The following is a 15,880-nucleotide window of genomic DNA, read 5'->3' on the forward strand; positions in this document are numbered from 1 at the left end:
CGTCCCTACCATTCAGGATCTACGATCTGTTGCCCTGTGTCCTTCAATGAACGGGAGAGAAAATAGGATTTTTGTACTCACCGTAAAATCCTTTTCTCTCCGTTCATTGAAGGACACAGGTCCCGCCCTCTTTTATGGGGTGTACACTCCTAACTGCTTGTTACTTACTGGAGACTTGTCAGCAAGTGGGGGGTTTGGCCACCAGCAGCGGCCGCCCCTAGGCTGTCTTTGTCTCTTGTTATGTGCCTAGCGTCCTTCTCCTGCAGGTGGCGATATACCCTACCATTCAGGATCTACGATCTGTTGCCCTGTGTCCTTCAATGAACGGAGAGAAAAGGATTTTACGGTGAGTACAAAAATCCTATTTTTTATGTTTATGTGCGTTGTGAAAATTGGATCTTCAGGAAATACCCAGGCAACCTCAGTTCTTTTCCAGAGAGTGGCGTTTAATTGGATCGAAGAAACAGATGAACAGAAACAGTCCGACAGAATAATAATAACAAAATATGTAGACCTCAGATGACAAAGGCCCCATGAGGACCCACTCAGTCTACCCAGCATATATTTCCAGTCTATATAAGCCCTATGTGTCTCTCCAGCCAATCCCGCAGCCACTTTAGGCTCTGCATTCATACACAGTTTAGTGTCATTTACGAACACTGAAATGATTTTGTATTGGCTTGTCTAATTGCCCCTTTGATGTTGGCTAATTAAACAGGTTTCTTTTGACAAAATTCCCTACAGCTGTCCCATTGTGTACAATCAACACTCTGAAAACAGTTATGGCCAACTGGTCAAGAAACTTACACAATAAAAACCTAGTTAGCATAAGTGTGGTGAATAACATCAGCCCATAGAATTTCCTTCAGCACATAAGCATTCATCCATTTATACCCCAAATATATCTATTTCACTCATAATATACAACAGGTAGCACTCCCCTGACAAGACACAAGTATCTTTGCCTGGAGAATTCTGCAGGATCTGATGAGGTGGCTGAAGGTAGTCGCATGACACATTGTGAAAAAGTCATAAATAAAGCTACTTTTGTTTTACTCAGTAGTGCTACCAGAGCGTCTCCCCACCAAGTTTATTGTTAATATCTTTTACAAGCGAACTCTAGAATAAGCAAATATTGTCTAAATACAAGAGGCATGGGTATACTTTTTGAATCTTGGTACGGTTTGTGTATTTCTTCCAGGTCTGTGCAGTAATCCAGTGTAAAGCTTTGCTTCTGTGCAAAAGCTTCCTGTATTACAGACCAGTCACCGCTGCTCTCTTTCCTGATGCAGGGTGACTGGTCTTGTATCCGCCGCCTCCTCTAGTTTTCTGCAGGAAGCCTGTAGTGGGTTGGGGCCTTCTGTATCCCTCCCACAGCTCGGCTCTCTGAACATGCTGAACCACTACATTTTTGAAGGGAATAAAACGGGTTTGCAAAGGTATTTCATGACTATCCATAATCAGCCGTTTTTTGGCTCAATGACTGGAGTTTTGCTTATAGTAATCTCTGATGTAACGGCCACATTTTCTCACTCCTACTGTTCTGTATATTGCACTTGGGTAACTCACTGTACTTGATCAACAGCTGTTGAGGTAAAGTCTGGGCTGCATATTGAAGGCTTTTTCGTTGTAGCGTAGTTGTGTTTAAACAGTATTTCTATGAATACTTTTGGGTACATTTAAAAAAAATAAAAATAAAATAAAATATATTTTATTGTACACTAGGCGCATGCTTTGTGCATAACACTAGCCCCTCTAGATGGCGCTGAAGACAATACGTTGTATGGGAATGGTCATATACACATATGCATGCTCTGCTGTGGTGTTCCTCTTAGTGCCTGACTACCAGACAGGCGGTGTCTGACTGAACACAAGAGGGTCTGCAGTCTCTAATGTGAATCCATTACATTGTTCCTGGTAGTCAGAAACCATGAATTCTTTGTCTAGTCTTTAGCTCATATGGGAGTGGTTTTCTTTATTTACTGCATTTTTTTAACATTTGTTTTATATATTTATATGTTATTAAAGGAGAACTATGAGGTGAGTGAATTGCACTCATCCCCTTAGTTAGAGCCGACATGTTACATTCAACTGTCACACGTCGGCTCTATTGTTCGGGAAGTGAGCGAAAACATTCTACCTCTTGCTCACTTCCTGATAACCCGATGACTGGAGGGATGGATGGGGAGGGCAAAGCTGGCAGAGTCCACTGTCAATCAGCCAGAAGGGTGATCTTGATAGTATTGTTGGGATCCGTCCCGGCTATGGTGCTCTGAGCATATAGGGGGCAATAGCAAATGTAGATCACAGAATGGCTGACTACAGTGTTTGCATAACAGGTGCACCTTAAAATGTGTTTTGATTGTTCCCTGACATTTATTATACCTCCTAAGTACACAAAGTAACATTTCACGGTCATGTTTAATTGCATGGAGGTGAAACGGTTCGTTACTCACGGCAAGGTTGCATGAAAACATGCTTTGTTAAAATAAACAATTAATTGATATGGATCTTGATGAACAGGAGAGATCTTTGCCCTTATGAAATATGATTAACATACGGTTTGGCCAAGTTCCGGAAGAAGTTATGCCCTGGAGATAAGTTTGTTTGTGTTATAAAATGCGATTCTCTAATATTATTGCGTAGATGGGAATTTATCAAGTCTCATATATGGATGCACAAAGGACTAAGCTGTGATGAGTGAATTTACTGGTGAAAATTGGAACATCACATAATGTATTGCTTTGTTTTGTAACAGTGAACTGTAAGATGACTGATCCGTATATGTGGGTTTTAATTACATTTCCACTGCTCATGTACTGCACTGAAGCCTCATGAGATGGCATGCACTGGGGTTTTGCCGAGATTCTAATTTTATGTCACCAACACATCTAAATTCACTCTTCTATCAGGCAATCCTCTAACTACTTGGCACAATTCAATTGTGTAATATTTGTGCCAGCACTTCTAGCTATCCCTATGATTTAAACATCTCCTGTTTCCTCAACCTACAGTCCCTAAGTAGTTTGGACCTCAGAAGCTGGGCAGTAGCGATTAGCAGCATTTAATTAATATCCATCATCTTAGCCCAAACAAGTATACTCATTAAAATACTACTTTAAAAAAATCCTAAGCTATGCTAACAAAAACTCAAGTTCAGATAGTACATGGAGCTGCCAAAAACTAGTGCTGCAAAACTTAATGTCCACCAAGTGCAACAGAAAAGTCCATGTAGACTAAGCTGCTAAAAAAGTATCCACATACAGATAAATACAATAATGCAACAGCTAGTATCCATAAAGTATTGTTTTATAACCATAAGCAGTAAATAAAACTGCCTAACAACTATGATGTGTGCTGAGAAATAAGCATTTGCAGCAGGCTCATTGCCATTAAATGCACAACTCAGCGCCAAGACCCTTGACAGAGCAGAGCCCCACCATCACCTAGAACCTGACTCACTAGAGTGCCATTGTTTATCCTGATGGGGGAAGAAACACAGCCCCATTGTATGTCTCCAAGGTGTGTCAGTATGTAGAAATAGAGGCAATACTCTCACAACTGATGATCACTTGTAGAGGGGATCTGCTAGGGTGACTCACCCACTTGCTTCATATATATGTTGAAGCAGCCATGAGATCTTGTCTTTTGTTTCTGCCCACTAGAAGTCATGTGTTTTCAAATACTTTTTTGTACCCTCTATCATATAAAAATTCCATTAGGGTATTGAGGAACACTTCATAAGTATGCCTGTTGTCACCACCAAAGATATAATAAACCTTTTGAGTGATTAACTCTACATTATTATCTATCAAAATCTAAAATATTAGTTTTGGGTCAACTGGCCCTTTTAAGACTTTCTAAAGAAACTGTTTCAGAGCGATAAATAGAATTTAAGAAGCCATATTTCATGTAGGAGACTGACGAAACCAAAGAGTGACTGTACATGGAGAGATGCAGTATTATGGCTAGGCTGTTAAAGACTTCATTATTTGCTAAGTGGACATTGCAGCTGACTATTCTTGCGGGCCCTCCCTCTCCCAGTCTGAGTGATTTTGTGTTGGAGATCACAGGAGACTGGCACATACAGTAGTAGCACTTTGTGATACCAAATTTCAGCAGCAGATGGCAGTGCATGTAAAATCTGTTGTCATTAGTTCTGGGAAAGGTGGGACATTTAGGATGGTTGAATGTTACCATTTTACATTAGCAGGATAGTGTCAATCACATAGGCCCCTGCTGCACCAAGATACGTTTCTGCATTGACTGTGAGTTGGTACTTGAAGTTCCACAAAATCTAAGTAGCTGTAGACATTGTTGACCTCATCTAAAATTAAAGATGCAACTTTTAGCCATAGGTTTTCAAAGCTTGAACTCATAAGCTATGTGTTTTGCTCACCTTTTTAATTCCCAACTGGCATAATTTGTATGTGTCACACACAGTAGATAAATAACTGCTGTTTTCTTTCTCAGTAAACACAAGTCTCACTAAAGGCTTCAAATACACTGAGCAGTACTCGGGGAGGGGGTGTGTAGACGCTGCTGGAATTGCTTAGTCAAGCTCTCTGTCATGTAATGCTGTTTTCTGCTTTCTGCAGGTAAATATCAACTTTCCCCAACAGTGAACATGCCTCAGGATGACACTGTGATCATTGAAGATGACAGATCCCCAGCAATGCCTTCCCAGCTCTCCGACCAGTCGTCTTCCAGCTCACACGATGATGTAGGATGTGTTACAGACTCTGCAGGAGCCTGGTCAAAAAATGTAGCTAGTGAATCCACAGAGAGGTAAGACTGGATTGTATTTCTTTGTAAGGTTAACACATTGCAGTTTAGGTTAACACTCAAGCTGGTTCTACTTAAACTCAAACCTATGAAGAAAATGTTTTTTTTCTATATCTGCAGACAAACCACGACATCTGTGTTTCTACTTTAAATGCACTGTTTGGCAAAAAAGTACTAACTCCTATCCATTTCTAGCCTGCTATAACGCTAAAAGCCTGCTTGGTATAGGAACCTACCTATTTGCACTATTTTAGGCTGTGCAAACCAGTTAATTTGATCCAGTGAGGAAACTGTCGGCTTTAAATAAGTTAATGTGCTGGGATCCAATTTTCAACTCTGGTACAAGTGTTTATAATACTCAAAAGAAAATGTGCACCATTTGAAGGTTAAGCAGACTCCATTTGTTCTGCTCCATGGAGAGGAAAAGGCCCTTCAAACTTCATGGCCCCTTCAGTGTTGGTACAGTGGTAAAGTACACCTGTCATAAGAGAACTATGGGTACTGTCATTTTTGGCCACCACCAGAAAGTTCTGTTTTCTGTCCTCCTTTTGTCCAGAGTTAAGGTGCCCATACACCTTACAACCATTGCAAGACTTTGTCTTGCGATGGTTGCAAGCTAATTAAAAGCTGGTACGATCTGCCCATCTTGGACAGGCAGATCGTACTTGCGATCATCGAAAGCCTGCCCCCCTGAGGGCCGGGCTTCTGATGACTGCAATGCTGAACGGGCAGTGTGCGCTTGCATACACTGGCCCGTTCGGCATTTGTCTCCCGAGCATGCCACAAACCCTCCGACAATCGTATGATTCTCGGCGGGTTTTCAAACATGCTCGTTAGACAAAAGACGTGTGACCGTACAGTAGGAACGGCCGCACGCCTTCCATACACCTTGCGATTATCGTACGATCGCGAGGTGTATGGGCACCTTAACTGACCCAGAACAGACATACAGCAAATTCCTAATTACTGTACTTGGTACAGGTCAGTACCAAGACCAAAGCATTAGCAGGCAACTAGCATTATTTTAGAAAGAATGGGCAGCAGTGGCAGGTGTTCATGACTTCATTATTAATTTGGGTTTGTAGCTCTGGGACATTGAGAAAGGCATTAGAAATATGTAGGGGCCGAGACCGCAGCAGCTTCTGTTATCTTTGGGGGGAACGGACAATTACTATTGATGCACTAACCTATAGGAAGTTCGTAGAGAAGGAATCTGGAACTATTCAGACTTCCAGATCAGTGATAAAAATGGCAGTTCTCCCCTAGATCCACATACCTCCTTTTTTTTTTTTTTTATTCTTCATTTCAGTTTGAGAAAACAGCCAAAATTGAAACTTGCTAATAGATATGGGATGCAGCCAATTGTTTTGTTCCTATGCCACATGTTACCTGGCAGGTCTGCATGATTTTCATCACACAGTGAAATCCAGAGTTGATAGTCACCTGGAATTTGATAATTATTAAACAGTCTGAAGACTACAGCCTCTGTGTAATTGGGGAATTGTGCATTAATTTGCAAACCTTGTAATTATGTACATCAATAAGCAAAATAAAGCTCTCAGTGGAGCCACCTCCTAAGGCTGTAGTGATAATTAGCACAAGCAGCGAGAATTATTATATGCCGCTTCTGCAGTTGGTCCTTCTCTTGAGCCTGCTTTCAGTGCATCAGCGAGATTGCCAGGGAAAGAGCGAAGCAGAGCACCTTCTCTGTGCAGCTCTTCTCAGCTATTCTGAGATGCAATGTAGAAGGAAACTAGGCGCTACAGCCGCTAAAGGTTTACAAACTTCAGCATAGCTTTGTAGTTCTAGGATGGTCGAATAACAATCCCTTTGTCATAGGGGAATTCTGTTTTAAATGCACATATTTAGTTTCTCTCCTTTCTTGTCTTCTGTTCATTTTGGGGTTATGCCAGTTGCAGTTTGGGTAAGGCATGTGTGGATGAGCAAATTCAGCATGCTTTCAGGTGCATTTAGCTTCCTTCTGAGATTTGTTTTGGACACTTTTGAGTTCCACTTGAATTGTTGCACAGGTGCATTTGACTTGCAGTTGACCTCCTAAGCAGCTTTGGCATTCCCATTGACTTGAAGGGATCACGGATCTGTTGCAAACTAAAGCCCATATACACAAGCCCCAACTAATTTTCTGTTAAAGGAAACCTACACCAAGGATATATACGGTATGTGGGCTGCCATTTCTGTCCTCTCCTAAAAATACTGATTCCTTTGCTGTCATGCTGCATTAAATGGCTTCAGTACATTAAAAATCCCTGACTAAGGACAAATATAGAGATTAGTTCTGGTTTAACTGATGTTTGTGAAATGCAGACTTATTTCAGGTTAGTGTTACAAGGTGCTGAAGCCAGGCAACAGGCATTTTAAGAACAAAGTCAGTATTAGTGTTGGCATTTCTCCTATTCTCTCAGTACAGATTTTCTTTGAGGTTCTTTTTTTGTTTCTTGTCTGCATAAAAGTTGAAGTTCAGGACACCCAAAGATTATATTTCAGTCAGAGGTAGTGTGTGGTTAAATAAGTCACTCCCCCCACCCCACTTGGATACAGATTTGTCAAAAGTTTCATTGAGGTAGTCAAAGTTTCCTGCAATAGTCCCTGTTACTGACCTCTATGGAGAGTTGGGTGTTTGCAGTCACATTTGGGTGCTCCCATTTCTACCTTTTCAAAATGCAATAAAAATACTAAATATTGTAAAAATACAATAAAAAAACAGGCAGCCTCCGACTGGCTCTAGGAAATCTGTAGACCTGGCAACACTAACCCAGAGGTTTCCTCACCATAAAAGAAACTCTTTGGTGGTTTGACTTCCCAGCATCTATCAAATGTGATATTCATTTTGGGTGTATTGGCTTTCTGAACATTTAACACTAGAATACATAAGAGGGTACACAGCCAACCTGGTTGGTGCTAAAGATACCTTCTCACTTTGTCAGATATTTAGGTTGCCAAAAACCTGGTGTTCAGGGAACCAGATTCAAAAACCTGGTGTTCAGGGAACACCAGATTCTGAACCAGAAGCCCAGAAGGACGGTAATTTCCATCCCTATCCATCTAAAATTCTGTATTTTACTTACATTCTTGGACTGGTAAAAATATATTATTTACATTTCTGTTCTAAACACACTGCAGCCTACAGAAAACATTATATCTCACTATAAAAGAGAAGACATACCTGTACATGGCTAACAAGTGGATTCAGGGCTTTGAGAATTTTGTCTAGTCCTTGCTGCAAGGGATTATGGGAAGGTATTTAAAAAAAAAACCTCAAATGAGGAGAGTTGGCAATGATGGTGAGATTGCTAGTTAGTATTAACAGCTACACGTCTTTTTATTTTTTTTAATTGCCTGGAATTGCCTTTTAATTTCTGCAGATTCGTAAGGATTTGTACATTTTTACCTGTCGCTCTTTCGTGATAAACTATAAATGTATTCAGAGTATTTGGCTAATGTCAGTGGATTCTGATTAAAGGTCATGCTACTTGTGCCATCTTAATTAGCCCTCTCACCCATCAAAGCATAGTGAATCATCTTCTGGTACAGCCAAAGTTCTGACCATGTAACCTTCTGGTTCCTTTATTCACATGCAAAGACCGCTCATTATAACAGAGCCATTAAAAACCAGATTCATTAACAATAAAGCCATGCAGTTCAATTTCCGGCAGTCAGGGGGCCAAGTAGACAAACAGAGGGGAGCGACATGTTCTCTACAACCTCTTGCTCGGAGGCAGAAACTTGGAGCAGTCACAATGGACATATGAGGGTTACACAAACAACCCTGGCAGCTGTTCTGAATCACAGAGGGAAATGTATGCCGTCCAGCATGACATTATCTCCCTAATCCTTCATGAAAATATTATGAAAACAAAGTGTGCAATAAGAAGGGATTAATAGAAGGAATGTTAATAATATGCAGGGTCGCCGGGTGGCAAAGCTTTTCCCAAATCAGTCCCGGGGAAGAGATGTGAGCCTACATAAACCTGATGAATATTTTAATAATTGGACGGAAGAGGGATGAATGTGCTGGTAGGACACATCCTAATGACGGTGCTTGGCTAGGCAAGGTGACATTCAGGACACTTAGAAATGTTTGTTCTACAAATTGCCTCCAGGGTGGTGCTTTAAATAAGTATATTATGTTTGGCGGTAAATTCAATTTTTGGTGGCCTTTTAAAGCCTGAGTTAAGCTTTTTCACATTTATTTTACCTCTTGTGCACTTGCTTTATTTTCTATTATAATTTATTCTCCAAGGCCCCAGTCACATCTAGGCATTTTGTTGCACATAAATACGTGCATCCAAACGCTCAGCTCATAAATTCCCATTAATTTCAATGGCCCCCATTCACACCTAGGCTTTTTGTCACAAGCTGCAAAATGCCTGTCGCTCAAAAAAAGTTCCTGAGCTTCTTTTGGGGCATTTTGCAGTGTGTTTGCCGCCATAGAGTTCAAATGAAAAAACTGAAAAACGCGCAAAACAATTGGTTTGCATATTTTAGTACGCGTTTCCCCATGGACCGCAATGTGTTCGAACTGCCAGCCAAGACACGGGCCTTCATGTGCACGTGTCTAATGTGTAAAAATGTGCAAAAAACTAGCAACATACGCCAGGCGAAATACATGTAAAAGCGCTGACGCCTAGGTGTGAATGCAGGCTAAAGTGTATCTCTGCTTTTGCAACCAAATAGGGATAGCACCTGCTCTATACTTGTTACATGTTCCCCTTCACATAACATAACTTAAAACATTTATAAAAATGCCTGCTTACCTTTTGAAGAGATTTAATGTTAGGGATGGGGGGCTTAAAGATCCTAAGGCTTGTGTTCTGCATTATATGTTAATGAGGAGAACTAATGAACATGCTCTGCCCCCAGTTTGCCCCTCTGAAATTGTGCAGAATAGCAGTTCTTTGCATATTTCTGCTTCAAAAGAACAACCTTAATTGTAAGAAATATTTTGAAAAATATTTTTAGATATGCTGTGTGAATTGGGGACACAACAAAAATATAGTAGGGGTTTCTCAAATTTGACTGCAAAAGTGGAGCTACACTTTAAGTAACAGATGTGCTTACAGCTTGAAACAAGCCTGCCAACCATGTAAATCTTTAACCGTCCTGCCTAATTGTATGATATCACTTTTTGTTAACCTGAAAGGCCTGTGCACCCCTCTGAACTTGAATTTACATTATTACTTCTACTATTTACGAACTTCTCCAGCTTCTAGGATACGTTCTGTCATCTTCAGCTAAGCCACCAACCCCCTTCCTATTATTATTACCTCTGTGGCCAAACTGGCAATTTTTGTTTAACAGGAGAATGGGCCTTCTCCCAGAAGCAATGTAAGTGTTGCCCTGGTTAACATCATAAACCGGGATGAGGAAGGTGTATGGAAGAGGCTTTTCATGTAAAGTTGGTGTCTGCTTTAAAAGTTAAATAGCATCAATGTCTATGTACCTGTATAGAACAATTGTTTAAGTAACTAATTCATACACATATGCATATTTTATGATTCCCTAAATTTTTGTTCTTCCCAGCACTTTGAGTCCAGATGTAGATCCATCCCTTAGCTTCCAGAGAGAAGGGTTTGGTCGCCAGAGCATGTCAGAGAAACGCACCAAGCAGTTTGGAGATGCAAGTCAGCTAGACTTCGTTAAAACCCGAAAATCTAAAAGCATGGATTTAGGTAACAAATGTGTGTATGTCTTCCCATACTGTGAATCCTATGCTACTCTCTCTAGGTTCCCAGCAGTTAACAGGTGTTACTTCAATGGAGTATCATAAACAAGGCTAATTATTTATTTATTGCTATGAAATGTTTTATGAAATTGTTTTCCACCTTGAATGAAAAGCAGGATGTTATGCCAGGCTCCTCCGTTTTGTTGTGTTCATAGTTCCCAATTCCTGCAGTCCCTTAGTAAATAGATATGACAATCTTAGATCTCGGCTATATTTGGTTGAACAATCCATTATAGCATCACTGTTACAGTACACACAAAAGTGTGAAACTATAGGAGCAATTCCATCGTACTGTATTGTGGTCCACATAGTTTTTTTTTGTTTTTTTTTAGTGGGGAAAAATCTGTTTCATCAGTCACTCTACCTATAGATAAGAAAATTTGTTTTTGGTGTCATTATCAAATATATGTACCTAGAGAAAATGTCACATTCCCTCCTTCTTTTGTAGTAATCATGGATTATTTTTAATCCCCCAAAACCCATTTCCACTGAAAACAGATGAATATCTAATGACAGCTGTTGGACTTGTCTGTGAGATAATTCCTTAAAATTCTAATTAAAATTCCTGAAATGTAGTATTTCCATCATCACTATGCGGTTTATCTGTACACAATCCTGACTTACTGAATGGCTTTATGAGGTGCTACCTTACTGCAGCCTGCTGGGCATGGCGGCTCTTCTTCGGTATCTACAGTATATAAAATAAGATATGGATTTATTCCTCATGACAAGTTCACAGATAAAAGAGCTCAGCGCCTTCCTTTCTCACTCTGTGGATAGATTAATTCTCTAAATATCATTTTATTTCTGATCTGCCAGCCCCAGCCAGACGGAGGGAGTTCGGAATTCGTGCAAGCATTAGCCAAGCATGTGACGTCTGCTGTGTCTTCTGATAAGCAGATACTAGGACTTATTCAAAGGTCATCATTTCCCACTGCACAGCTGATGAACTGAGTCTTAGTAGCAGCATCTGAATCACAGGCTGCATAATTCCACATTTATAGCCGCCCGCTCTTTAATGTTTATACCAAAACTCCCAGAAGTGAGATTTTGTTTGGTCATCGCACTTGGTTTTGTCTCCCTTTCTTTAAAGCTAAAATCTGGGCTAAACTAATGTCTAAATACAAAAGGAACATGCATTTTCAAGATGGCCATAAAGCAGTAGAATTTAGTTTGAAACAAAATAGCTTTCAGAACACACATTCGATTTTCTAATAATGGAGTCAAATTGGCGATTGTTTTTGCCCGTAGTGCCCCAAAAAATTGAAGGTGCACAAAGGAAACATTTTCTTGAATTGAATGGAATTCTAGCAGTGAATGTGGTTTTCGTTAAAGAAAAACTCCATTAATTTCCATAATCGAATGTTAAAACCAAACCAAACTCAATTTGGGAGGATATTTGTAAAGTTTCTTATGGTATTATCCAATGTTTTGAAGACTATGCCCAAGGTTACTGTTGTGTTCTTTGTGTCCTTTGTTTATTTCTTCCAGATCTGTGCAGTAATCCAGTTTAGAACAACTCCTGCACTTTGCATCTATGCATGAGTTTCCAAAATATAGACATGTCACTGATGGTCTCTCTTCTTGTACAGGGTATTGTATCTGCCCCCTGTAGATTCCTGTAGGCACCCTGCAGTTGGGTGTACCTGCTGGGTCCTGCCCCAGCTCTGTTGTCTGCACAGGCTATGTGTAGCATAGCAGTGATGTTACTGCTCAATTTACTAATGTAAAGTTTGGGTTTACAAAGGCATTTGGTGCACACAAAGTGGATTTATATTCATTGTGGCTATTGAGGAATATAATATGTTTTTGCCTGCAGCTCAACTTTAATCTTCCTTGACACTGATCTACATTCAGACCGATTGGGCATACATCAGAGGGCATTTGGAATGTTCTCCAGTCATCTGAATATTCCAGCTCTTCCTAAAGCTAGCATGGTTGAATTATGTGACCATTTGGGTTAGCCAACGTAATTGGGGCAAAATCATTTGGACAAAGTTTTCTATCCTGTCTCTATCTGCTCCTCTCTGGAAAGCCTAAGCTAGTGGTGTCTACTGGTGCCCTATAGACACTAGGACTGTCATTAAATGTCTATCGGCACTTTACTTTGTATAGAATGTTACTTTAAGTCCCATATTTAATGCAGCCCTTTATTATAGTAATGATAACCTGGGAGTCTACTAAAGGCCAGAAGCTTACAGTCCAGTGCACCTTAATGTAAATTTTGTTGCGTCATCAACTGCTATTGGGACTAGATGGACCACAATCTACCACTCTCCAAAACACTAGATACATTAATTGGTTATATAATTCACATCAAGTACACATATCTGATGAAGTCATGATCAGACAAATTAGGTTACAACTTTGCGTCATTTCGCCAGGCTGTAGTCAGTGGGTAAGAAAAGCTATGGAAAAGAATGTGGAGAAAAAAAAATCCGTTGCATTATGTATGTTCAATAAAAAGATAATGACATTATAACCACAGAAAACCTTTATGAGAGACCATATAACATTCAATGATAACAGAAGCTGAACATAGAATCAGCAGGTCTACTTTTTTTCCTGTACATCATGTGAAATGTTGAGTTGTAGTGAACTTTGACCTGTGTTATCCCTTCTGCGTATGAATGTGGTAATGTCCCATGGACCGAGAATTCTCATCAGTCAGTGACAGGTCACTAAGCAGGTTTCAGAATATTAGGGAAATACACTTAGGAAGCAGACTAACTCTGAACATTTGACTCGTTACCACTGAAACAAAGTGTTTACGTTTAGATTTAATCTTGGCAGCCATTAGTTTAATTGACTGTCTTTGCCAGAGTACTTATAAAAGCAATGCGACTTTGCCAGCTTGCAGAGAGCTAGGTATTATTTCACCAGGATAATAAGATTAAATGGCTCACAATGTAGATTTCAGCTTCAGTATAAGGCCAATCAATAGCGTGGTTGGTTGCAATTATACTGGCCATGAGGAATTATTTCTTCTAACACTGTTCACAGTCCAGATATTGTATCTGTGGAAAATATTAATCAGAACTTTAACCCTTTGTTGTCTTGTAAATGTGCATTCATTTTGTATGTATAATGCAGATTAACCCTGATGTGTTTCATAGTTCTCTCCAGTAACTTCTTATGGTTCTATGTAGCCTCTGTGGAGAATATTAGGTTGGCAGCAGCATGACTAAATCAGCATCTAGAGGATGACTGAATCACGGGGCTCAAAGTGTACACTTTTTGGTGAATAACTGTTGTCTGCAGCACTAATATACATTAGTTCCTCCTCTGAGAAGGCCCATTTATGTTTTATAGCGTTGAAGGAGCCACAATGGAAATGAAACATGACATGGGTTGGGAAGTTTCTTATGTTCACCTTTTGTTCTCCACATCCCTAGTTATGAATGTAAAACTTGATATCAAATTCCATAGAGAGTTCTGGGATCAAAAAGCATCAAAATGAAGCGGGTCCAGATGTATACCCAGCTCAGGTTTGCCCAAACATGCAGAGTTCAGTTAAGCAGAAAATAGACCACATTCAACCCCTGCTAAAAATAAGTTAAATAACATCATATAATTACAATATTGAACATTTTGTATATATGCTTTGGTTACACCCTTGCCATATTTCGGTCACTTTCGCCCCAGTTTCTTACTAAAGTTATAACTGTTGCCATCTGAACACATTTCAGGTGCATGCAAAAATATGCAGTCTTACAGTTAATGTTCCTTAGCAAGCAGCCGCAATCTGAGTAGAAAAGCCTGTCCTCTGACAGTATGCTACACAGAAGGACCCTTGTTCTCTGTGTGGAAGCAGTGGCCTCTCTGCAGAGATCTGACATGCCCCTTACTGAGTCAGACCTTTACCTCTGCAGTCAGCAAAGCTTATGCACCCTGTTTATTGGAGAGCTCTAGCTCTTACTCCGCATGGGGTGTGTTAGACCTCTGTGGATAAATCACTGCTTCCACACAGAGAGAATAGCCAATACTGGCAGAAAACAAGCTTTTCTACTCTGGCTGTGGATGCTTTTTTTTACCCCAGTTCAAACAAGGAAAGCAGGTCAAACGCAAATTAGGCCAAACACAGCCTTTAAACTGCTAGTGAACTGCTCAAGTGAAGTCCATAGGATTTTACTGGCTTGCATTTGATGTCTGTTCCAAACACTGTAAAACCTCCAGTTGACATGAGCCCTAAAATTGAAAGTTTGGTTGGCCTTTAATTGTACTACATGAATGTTTCTGGCTGTTGTCCCACAACTTCACTGATTAGGCCCACAAACCATTCACAGCTGACTTGCACTGATCATTCAATAATCATAATACTAGTTTTAAAAGCTGTTGGGTGGTTGCCGTCAACAGAAATTCTGACCCCTTTAGGGAGGGTTTGTTTGTAATGTTAATTTCCCATTGGCTATGCTTGTCATGTGACAAAACTTTGTCTCATCGTTCCTAATGGAACCATGAAGAATGAAGAAGCCCTCTCATGTTGGCTGGCCACAATCAGAGTTAAGTCACATCCTCATCTTTCAGTTCAAATGCATTCCGACCTGTACACAGATATATTGCCCCATATGCAATGCAGTACCTCAGCAGGAAATGTCTATTGAACTATATTTGTCAGCCTTGTGTATTACCATAACCCCTGAGATTGTCTCCTAATACAACTATTAATACAACCACAATTAATCGCAATTGCTGGGGAAAGAGACGTGTCACAAGCAGAAAGCAATCATTACAATAATTACTATTCTGTTTTGTCTGCCTTTGGAATGATCTGCTTTTTTTGGCATGAGCAAATGATGAAAATAATTAACAGTTTTAATTCTGTTTAAGTGGGTGATGCTAACATGTAATAACATAAGTGCCTGCGGTTTGCAGCCAGCGAACTCTGCATGGAGTGTTTTAATTTCCCAATATTGCATTAAGACTCTCGAGGGGGATGAAACGCCTGCATGCACTGAGACATTTCATCTTAATGTTCCATTTATTTTGTTTGTTGCATGTGGAATGCGGGCACTAACTGGGCTAACCTTCTTACATTTACCTTTTTAACAGTAGCTGACGAGGCTAAGATCAGTGCAATGGCTGACCACAGTGCAGGTAAGAGACAATGCTGTTGCTATGGAAACCAGGGTCAAAGCAGATTAAGACAGAACTACCATTCTGATTGCATGTCAGCATGACCTTTTGAAGGGCTAGCATGGCTCGGCTCTCACTGTTAAGTGTGCTCATTACTGAACTGTCGTGAAATAGGAGGAACTGACCACTTATTGCAGTCTGTGACTCAATCGGCTTTAGAAATACATACATGGATTATGCTTGTGTTCTGTTGTTTTTTTTTTTTTTTTTTTTTTT

The 15,880-nt window shown here is 40.1% G+C and overlaps 1 protein-coding gene across 6 annotated transcripts in view; it reads left to right on the forward strand.

Annotated features, from left to right (window-relative positions):
* Window positions 1-15,880, forward strand: part of PARD3 (par-3 family cell polarity regulator) — a 535,067-nt gene that overhangs the window by 307,404 nt on the left and 211,783 nt on the right. For 3 of the 6 annotated variants that reach the window (XM_018552326.1, XM_018552324.1, XM_018552325.1), the window contains exons 15-17: window positions 4,599-4,788; window positions 10,327-10,388; window positions 15,581-15,625. In XM_018552326.1, the coding sequence (XP_018407828.1) occupies window positions 4,599-4,788; window positions 10,327-10,388; window positions 15,581-15,625 (297 nt within the window). Of the gene's footprint in view, window positions 1-4,598; window positions 4,789-10,326; window positions 10,485-15,580; window positions 15,626-15,880 lie in introns of all 6 variants that reach the window. The other 3 variants (XM_018552321.1, XM_018552323.1, XM_018552327.1) reach the window with 2 other exon arrangements.

Source organism: Nanorana parkeri, unplaced genomic scaffold (assembly GCF_000935625.1).
Source record: "Nanorana parkeri isolate BGI_ZX_2015 unplaced genomic scaffold, ASM93562v1 scaffold84, whole genome shotgun sequence".
NCBI lineage: Eukaryota > Metazoa > Chordata > Amphibia > Anura > Dicroglossidae > Nanorana > Nanorana parkeri.